General features: G+C 34.8%; 1 protein-coding gene across 1 annotated transcript in view; it reads left to right on the top strand.

The window, feature by feature from the left end:
- LOC103803548 (low-density lipoprotein receptor-related protein 1B-like) overlaps positions 1 to 10,015 on the top strand; it is a gene marked incomplete at its 5' end in the record, with an annotated part of 112,688 nt that overhangs the window by 31,335 nt on the left and 71,338 nt on the right. Inside the window, 4 exons of the mRNA XM_009076113.1 lie at positions 64 to 180; positions 338 to 457; positions 3,322 to 3,441; positions 9,074 to 9,190. Coding sequence (XP_009074361.1) covers positions 64 to 180; positions 338 to 457; positions 3,322 to 3,441; positions 9,074 to 9,190 — 474 coding nt within the window. The remainder of the gene's footprint in view (positions 1 to 63; positions 181 to 337; positions 458 to 3,321; positions 3,442 to 9,073; positions 9,191 to 10,015) is intronic.

Genomic DNA, 10,015 nt, shown 5'->3' with positions numbered 1-10,015 from the left:
TGATTCTACAATACTTTTACCATTCCTCTGATAGTATTCATAAGCAGTTTTCTTTTTTCTCAGCTGAATTCAGATGTCAGCCAGGACGTTTTCAGTGTGGAACTGGACTTTGTGCTCTTCCAGCCTTTATCTGTGATGGAGAGAATGACTGTGGGGACAATTCTGATGAACTGAACTGTGGTAGGTGATTATATACATTGCTGACTTGAGAAACCTGCTAAACTGATTTAAATGCTATGCTTCAAATTCTATCAGTAAACTATTTTTTTCGTTTACCTTTTGAGTTTTGAATTTTCTAATCTTTTTAACTTGTTGTTTTTATTCTTTTCATTTACAGACACCCATGTGTGTTTGTCAGGTCAGTTCAAGTGCACAAAGAACCAGAAGTGTATTCCCATAAATTTGAGATGTAATGGGCAGGATGACTGTGGTGATGAAGAAGATGAAAGAGACTGTCGTAAGTTATGTTTAGAGAATTTTCCTCTGGCATCAGTAGCTGGTTTTAAGCAAATAAATGGAATAAAACATGTAAAATACTGTAAATGTCCTCAATATAAAATAATTTTGGAACATGCAAACCAGTTATGCCCAGGATTGATTGATATATGATGCTTCATATACGAGAGAACAAACTAAAATACCATTTTTAAAGTCTATGCAAAGAAGAGGGGGGTGTAAACAATTTCAGGCATTAAATTAGGTTTTTGGCTTAGGCTGAAACACCTATTTTACTCTTAACCACCTCACAAATGACTCATCTTCTTGAGTCTTTTATCTGCCATGCCCTGCAGCAATTCATTTCAATGGCAAAAGATATTTTTCAGTGTCTTTTGTTGGAAAAGCTGTAGATCCATGGCTCCTTTTACATCCTTTTCCTTTGAATGATTTTTTTCCTTTTCTATTCCTTTTCCTCTGAGGAGTTCTTTATTAATTTGCCTACATAACTGGATTTTCATTTGCTCAGCTTTTAATGTATCTTACTTTTCATAAATTCATTTTCACTCCATATTTGTTAGATATAAGTAGAGAAAATATTTTCCAATTTAGAATAGAAATGCATTGAATAACTCATGTCTTTGATCATTCTGTAATTAAGATGATGGTGCTGTCTTGAAATATATCTCTGTCTTTCACTCATTTCATTACTTGGGTCTAGTGCTGATCTAAGGTGCTTATTCTTGGCTTCTGTGTTAAGTTTCTTGAGATTTTCATGCACTGCATTTCTGCAAAAAACATATCCTTCTCCAAGGGAAGGGTTGATAAGGATGAAAAGGTTTTGTTGATGGTCATGTTTAATGATTGTCTTCCAAACAGCTCAGGAGAGCTGTAGCCTCTGACAGGCAGCATTATATGTTGGTTTGCATGTTATGTTGCTTTGCAAACTGATTAAATGGGGTCAGGTAAATTCCTGTGAAAGATGGAGGGAGTTGATTTTTCCTTATAAAGACCTGCACACAGTATATGGAAGGTTCCCAAAACCTTGAGGTGTAGCTGGCAGAAATTAAACCAGTGGAGTCTGCAGCACAGCAGTGCTCAGGGACCACAGGGATAAGGCTAAGGTTAGGATCAGTGGTGATGGAGTTGAAAACATCCTAGGGATTAACAGGGACAGGACAGTTTGCTGTGCCACAGAGCAAGTTTTTGAGTTATCTGAAACTCAGGCTTCAACCCACCTGCAAAGAAACAGTGAAGAATAGAGTTATCTGAAACTCAGGCTTCAACCCCCCTGCAAAGAAGCAGTGAAGAATGGGGGAGGTTAATTGTATACATTTTTTTGTTTCTGTTCTGGCTTTGTTAGCTTCTCTCTTAGGGCAGTTAAGTGTTGTAACTTATACTTCAATAGAACTTTGCTTGTGGCTTCTGAAAAATCTTCAGTTGCCTTTGGGAAGGTAACAAAAAGGGAGGGTTTTAAGCAGATCTGCCACAAAGTTCATATTGACTTGGGCTCCTGTCACAAAACAAGTTACAGCTGAGATTCTGTCTTTCATTCTAATTTCACCAGATTAGGATTCATAAAATACACACTTTTTTTTTTTTTTCAGCTCTGCCTCTGTTTCATTCTATATATCAGGTGATTTTTCAAGGTCACATTTCATACTGAAGGCTTTCCATATGTAAAATGGAGGTAAATTATGCCTTGTAAAGCGCTTAGAAATGCTCTGGGAAGGTGTCCTAGCTGAGAAACAGATTTTTATTTTTTTGGCAAGCATAGTTAGCAGCATAGCCTAATTGATACACTTTTAAATTCCAGCACTGTAAATTTATATATGGAAACATGACACAGAATAAACCAACTTTTTTTTCCTTGCCAAACCCAAGAAACAAGAACAATAGCATCAAGTAGCAAATTATTACAGGGATAAGGAAGTTTGTTAGAATCCTTATGGAGTTAGGTAAAAGTAAACAAACATTCACATGGAAAAACTTTATCAGAGAATAGATCCTGCTGTTTTCCACCTGTGTTGAATTCAGTCTGAATTGATTAGGAGGTTCTCTTACATATGCTTATCTTGAAAGAAATCCTTATGCATCTGATCACAAGTAGCTTATTCACAGTCCAGTCCAGAAATGTCCTTTATTCATCTTGTCTCTATAGTCTCAGCTATAAAAGTTTAAGGAATAGTAAGATCTGGCATATGTGCACATGAGCAAATCCATCCACAATCACATGAGTAGACTGAAAATCTTGTTGCCAAGTGGCTGTTCTAAGGTTAATGCAGTTAAGCTTTAACTTAGAGCATCTTAAAAGAATAGGTTGAAGGTCAACTGCATCTTTCCATCTTTACCTTGCTGTAGGATTCATTCAAAAAATTGTTCTGCTAAACTGATAAAGGGAAATATTTGTCAACCTTGTTTTTCTCACTATTTATCCAATTTAACAGAGAACACAGAATTTCACAGAAATTCTACATAGTTTTGATTCCATTTTTGACCAAAGCATCGAGAGCTGCCTTAGTCTTTCAAACTGACTTTCAGACTTGATAATTAGATGAAGGGAAAAAAAAATCTGTATGATTTTTGCTGAAGTGGTTGAATTGTGTCCATGTGAAGTCTATTCATTGTTAAAAGAATATCACAACAGATACTTTGGTTTCTATATTTGTTTTACCTTCCTGTTATAGCTAAAATAATATATAAGAAAATAACAAAATTATAAACAGTATAAACCTGAATGCTCTTTTCTTACAGATGTTACATAAATGATGCTGAAGCTATCCAGTTTCTGAATGTTGAATCCTTAATATATTTTTTCTTTAAAACAAATATTTTGAATATGAGCAGAAATTTCTAGTTTTGATTTGGAATTCTTTTTATTTAAAGCTGAAAACAGTTGTTCTCCAGACCATTTCCAGTGTAAAACAACAAAGCACTGCATTTCCAAACTGTGGGTATGTGATGAAGACCCAGATTGTGCTGATGGCTCAGATGAAGCTAACTGTGGTGAGTATGCTGGTGGCTTTGAATATGCTGCTGTAGTTTGACATTTTTGCAAAAGATAGCAAAAGGAAATAATCATCTCACTTTTTATGACCCATTTCAGGGTATGGTAATACCTGTCTGATATGATAAGTGTGTCTGGCTCATCCAGTTCTTGTTGAAACGTAATCTGTGTATGACTAGTCTATAAATTTCATATTATACTACTACTTTATTGGCAGGAGCTGTAAATGAGTATCTCATTTGGAATATGCAATCAAAGAAGCATAGTGAGAGAGAATATAGTGACTTTCCTAGGACACAACAACATTCTCTGTTTTTCTCACAGTGTTACCCAGTTTCTGGCAATTCGGTCTGCATACTTTGTTGCTGCTGTAGTTCATAAACAGTGAAAATATTATAATTTGCAAATCCTGTTAGTTAAGACTGACTGTGTAGAAGGGTCCAGAGCAGATTCCAACTTGACATGACAAACCTGTGCTTCTCGCTGTGAGCTCCAGGGAATTATGTGCCTTAACATACCATTCCACAAACTTTGCATGCCCAAAGGACTTCTCCAAGAACCCATAATACTTATGGAACTTCTGTACTTAAATGTGATCATTTGAGGAAGAAAATTCTCTATGGAGAAGATCAAGGATTAAATCTGAGCATTACCAAACCCTAATTTCTGTTAGCTTTGACACAATATCCAGAACACAGTGTTCTACCCCACTGAGGTGGGTTCTTTTAGACCTAGTTTACTATTAACTATCACTTGTGAAAAAAGAAGAGATTAAAAAAAGAAGAGGTTACATTTTGTAGTAGCAGTGGTAGCTGTTCTCAGTCATTGCTTGCACTGTTTGAAAGTACTGAGTCAGTTCTTTTTGTTGCAAATGAGAGAAAATAACATATATAAATATGCTGCCAGGAAAATGGCTTACAGATCATTAGAGGCAGAATGAGTGGATCAGTATTGTTGGAAAATCACTGAATATGGATGTCAGTGCAAGACACACACTAACCGTGTGCAGAAAAACACATGAAATTTTCAAGACAGGTCTATCAAGGAAAATATAGAAAGATGTTCCAAGATGAAGGTGAACAAGACAAATTATCATATGGAACATTCAAAAGTCTCACCATTATTAATCCACACATCAGTAAATGATTTGATGAAACACATGAGCTTGGAGAAGTTTATGTTATCTCTTGGACAGCAGAATAACAAAACTACAGGTTGTAATCAAGGACAAGGCACTGAGAAACAACTAATTTCCATGGATATGTTTCAAGCAATTGGCACGAGCAGTATATGAAAATGCTGAAGGTGGAAAATATGCCCAGGAAATTTAACTCTTCCTCAACACTGAAAATCCAAGACTATTGTTTGAATTGTCACAATGGGAAACTAACTGATCCTATCCACTGGAGGATTGTTACAGTGCAAGAAATCTTTTGGCTTGAACAAACTGTGAATGCAAAGGAGATGAATTTTTGCCATAGAGATGGTTTATATCCTCTTCTGGGCTTTTATAGAACATACCTAAGACTCATCTTGCCTTTTATCCTGTCTCTGTCAGTGGCAGAAACTGAGTATCTAGGGAAGAATATGTGAGCAAAATGAGCCTGCAGTGGAACTTCCCTGAGATGCTCTTCCAGCTTCTAACAATTTGAGAATTAGAGATGTCATGAGTCAAATATGTCTCTGTATGTGATAAGTCTTCAGGGTTTTCACTTTCTTTTTACCTCTGTGAAGTTTTCACAGCATGCTGCAACAAGATGATGCACAGCTTAATCACACACCTCCCTGAAAAAAACACCTACATTTTAATTTTCAATCTCCTAGCTACATATAAATTTTTCTCTTGGAGGAGACAGAAGAATTTACCCCTATTCACAATTTCTGTACCACACATGCTTGCCTACACATAGAACAGCTAAGCCTTGGCAAGAACAGGGTGTGTTTAATCACATTTTAAAGTTTTCCATATTGTTAGTATTTGAAATATATTTAAATGACCTTATTATGGCAGTAGTTTCAACATGCTTTGATCTTCTGCATTTTGTTTCAGACTAAAGATTGTTATTTTTATGGACAAAATTTGATAGAATTAAATTCTAAAGCTGCAAGCTGAGTATAAAAAAGATCAGCATATGTTGATGTAGTACTAACTTGTTATTGTTTAGAGTTCATTTCTAAAATGCTTACAATGCAAAACTCATCTAAAGGGTAATCTCTTTTTGCTTAAGTGCTGCATAGCCATATGTATTTTGCTCAGTCAACATCTGCTACTGTGTGTTATTGGTGATATTCTATTGAGTACATTTGCTAGAAGTAATGTAAATGTGTTTAGTCTTCTGTGGTTACTTTGCAACTCAGAGAGTTGAAGCAGAATTAGGAAATACATGTTTATTAATGAGTGTATTGTGTTTTTCAGAGAACAGTAGGTAGTTAATTCATGCTTACTGTCCAGGCAATTAAAGAAAGCCGTTAGATTATGTTAATCCTTGCTCTCAACTTTAATACTTTCCATCAGAAATGGGTGAGTTTGAGTTAGAATCTGAGGAAAGCTGTGTGTGGTGTTGGAAAGTGATTATAATCTGCTTTGAAGGTTATATGTATTTCAGGTCTTTATTAGCATAATGTGTCAACATTAGTGTGACTACTTTCTGTTCTTCACTTTTTTTTTTAATATTAATTTTCTTTTTAGCCTTAAGATTCAAAGTAGGCTTCTTTTTTTCCTGATGATGAAGAGTATGTTCTTTAAGGCATTTGAGGGATGCATTATATAAACTTAAACTTCCTTCAAGAGGCTTAAAATTTCCAGCATTGGGGACAACCTGCCAAGCTCTAGAATAGTTAGCTGATTCTTGATCAAACATGAGTCTCTTTTCATTTTGGATTTTATCCCTTTCATGCACATGCAGATGGGAAAATATATGGAATTAAAATCCCCAAATGGCAATGTAGTGTAATTAGTGGCAAAACAGTGTTTTCATTCATAGGGATTGATATCTGAATCAAAATTCTTTTAGGGTGAATATGAATTTTGGGGCTTGTTTTGTTGGGGTTTTTTTCCACTTTAAGCCTTCAGCCTCTTTTCCTCATGCTCACTTAGAAGTATTTCTGCAGTAGAATCCTAGTTTGGTGTGCACAAAAGACAAACCCCAAGCAACCAGCAGCTACCTCAGGCAACCACATAAATTTCTGAAAAAGGCCTTTGCCTGTTACAGTAGATCAGTGAATCTCTTAATAATAATTTGAAGGGAGAAATATGACAAATGAGTTATCAGTACTTTACTACTTTGCCTCTGTCCCATTCATATCTGAACTTTCACATTTGAGGTAGTCTCATTTTAAAAAAAGAAATCAATTTAGTGTTGGATACAGCAGTGACAAAATGTGTGTAGGCCCATGTGTGCTTTTAGGGTTCCACAATACAAAACCAGTAAGATCTTCCACTGTTTTCCATTGAATTGAGTAAATTGATTAATCTCAAAGATTAAATAATTGGTACGCAACTTTCCCAAATTTTCCTTTTAGTTATATGCTATTTCTAATATCCTAGTGTTTCCCTCTGTTCTCATTTATGTGAAGAAGGAAACATAAGACAAGCAAACCTGGTTTGTAAGACATTGTCAATTGTAAGCTGCTAGGAGAGATCAGTCAACCCAGAAGAAGAGTGAAGTTTTCAGATTTGTGAAGAAGAGAGAGCCTTACAAACATGCAAAATATTTTGTATAAAAAATAATTACAATTTTTTTTCTGTTTGGTAGAAAAAGAGTAAGAAGAGAAAGATTAACATTCAAGTAGTAATCATAAGGTTAAGCTACAGTTGGATAAATTTAAAAAAAAACAAACCCAAACCCAACAAACCTCCAGCTTTTCTTCAAATGTGTAAAGAGGCAATGCTAGGAAATAGATTTACCATCCTTGAGAAGTACATAACTCTTTTTGAAGAGTAAGAAAAGATGTTCTCTTCATCCTAGCAGGTGGCTAAATGAAGGGATGTCATCTCTGTATTCTCTGTGTGACTGATTAAATCTTGGTGTTTCTATTGAATGTGGAAGGATAAATAAGATATTTACATGTCACCATGACAACACCTGTCATTAGTATTTAGAACTTATTTTGTGGGCAAATAAGTTAATGGAAGATTGTAGACTACGAGAAATCCTTTAATAAATATAGGATGGATTGTGGGTTTGAAACTTTGTCTTTTGAGAAGTGACAGAATCAAAATACAATAGTGTCGTGGTTTTGGGGGGGAATATTTTGATATTTTGTATGTTAACTATTGTTAAATGCTTGCCCATGCAAGTATTTAATATGTCACTCTTGAAATGTCTTGGATTGTCATCATGAAAAACATCCTAGGAAGAAGTATTTTGAGAGAAAACTACTTAGGATCAAAAATCAAAGAATAAGGAATAAACTCAAAAGGCACTACTGTACTTAGCAAATTTTGGAGTGTGCACACCTGAGCTGCAACACCATTTACCTTCACCCTCCTGATATTCAAAAGTAGCTTTAATTTATCACTCCTCCAGAACCACAACTAAAACAGAGCAGAAAAAGCAGCAGTTTGGACCACAGCATCAAATCTAATCCCTAAAATTTGTGGTCCTTTCCATTTCACAGGTTGAGAAATCAGGTTGATTTAAACTGGTATTTCAGTTCTCCTTCATTCTGTCCATTATCAGAAGCCATGGAGTTGCCATGATAGCAGTATGAAGCTGCACTGACGTAGATTAAAAAAAAAATTCGCAAAATTTCTATTGAAATATCATCGCAGTGACAAGTAATTTTAAATATGTCATTGAGGTTTTTACAAAGCAAGCTTCTTTTTTTTTTCCCAAATAAAATGTCACTGATAACTTTTTAATTTACTTCACTTCATCTCAGTCCTTAGAAATGGAAAGAATTAGTCAAGAATTACTCATAAAAACACAGAGGCAGCTCCTTCCTGCTGGAGGTGTTCAGGATATTCATGGATCTCCAAGAGGCTTTTTCTCCAGTGCCACTCTGTATACAGGAAAGCTTGCTGGAAATTTACAGCATGAAGAAAATTAATCTCAGTTAGCATTATAATGTTTTACTTGTATGAGCAGACTTCCAATCCAGTGCCTCAGTAGGTGAAAATTTAAACCACAGTGCAAATTTTTCTGTCAGGTATGATTAGTCTTAAATTAATATATGCAAAAATGACTTCAGAGAAATACGTATTTTGTACATTTTCAAATTGATATTCTTCTGATTTGCTGTGATTTAATCTTTTGTGAAGCAGTCTTACGGATAAATTCCAGGAAAGTTAATGCAGCTTTTGAGATTCAGTGCATAATACTCTCTCTTTGAACTAACTTGTAATTGCATCTGAATGTTGTGGGTTTTACTTTAATTTACAGTGTATGCAGTCCATATTTTAATTTTATCATCAAATTTAAAAGCATGTCTCTTTTGGTATGAATGAATAAATAGAAGCTCAAAGAATGTGGTATGAGAAACAAATTACTCCTGAAAGTGACATTTTAAATATTATGTTTGCTTCTTCTTAAATGTATCCAGCAATATTTTCATGTCTTTAATAGAATTCTTTACCATTTAAAGTGCTTGTTTGCAATGCTGTAAATATTATATTTGTCTTAATTACAGATAAAAAAACTTGTGGGCCTCATGAGTTCCAGTGCAAAAACAACAACTGTATTCCAGACCACTGGAGATGTGACAGCCAGAATGATTGTGGAGATAATTCTGATGAAGAAAACTGTAGTAAGTAACATTTTCCTTAGTCCATGTTATAAGAAGTGGAGTCAGTTTGGCAACATGTAAGAGGAAACTTGAATTTTGATAAAACACTTGTGTGTGTTTATTCAACACCCTCTGACCTGTTGAAAATGAGTTGACCACAACTGAAAATATTCCTTGCTGAAATTCTCCAATTCTATTCATTCTTATAAACAGCTGTAATTCTACACCAGCTATGCAAAAATGTCTGACCAATGACTTCTTAACGATCTCATTAATTCAAAATGAATATTGCAATTAGTTTACCTTTGTCAGTTAGTTGCATATCACTTTTCTTAGCTGTAGATCAGAATCCTAAAAATTGCACAGTCATGAAGTGATCAACTTTAACTATGAAGTCAGACAAAACACAACCTGCACATTATGTTCCTGAGATGATTTGCCTTATTTTCCATTGTGGGAAGTCTGTTTCTATAATATTTGATCACATGAAGTAGATGTGGTTATTCAAAGTAGCTCAGTTAGCCTAGTTCTCTCTCACCTATGAGGAACCTGAAGGCCTAATAAATCTCTGTAATACCTTCAGTGAGTTAATTCAGATTTCGTTCTCAGGAAGAAATGTCAAATCCTTAATGGTTTTAGATCATAATCATTATCTTTATAAAATATTTCAGGAGAAAAAATTTACAAATAGTTAGGAAATGCCTCTTCAGTTAACAATTTATGTTTCTTTCTTTCTTTTACTTAGAAATGCAAGAAATTACTATCTTGCTTTGTAGATAATCTTGAATGCACATTCCTGATGGCATATCACAGAATTTTAGGGGTTGGAATGGACCTTAGAGATCA

Source organism: Acanthisitta chloris, unplaced genomic scaffold, assembly GCF_000695815.1.
Source record: "Acanthisitta chloris isolate BGI_N310 unplaced genomic scaffold, ASM69581v1 scaffold3476, whole genome shotgun sequence".
In the NCBI taxonomy this organism is placed as follows: Eukaryota; Metazoa; Chordata; class Aves; order Passeriformes; family Acanthisittidae; genus Acanthisitta; species Acanthisitta chloris.
The sequence above is the reverse complement of the archived record's forward strand: the minus strand, read 5'-3'. Positions and strand labels throughout refer to the sequence as shown.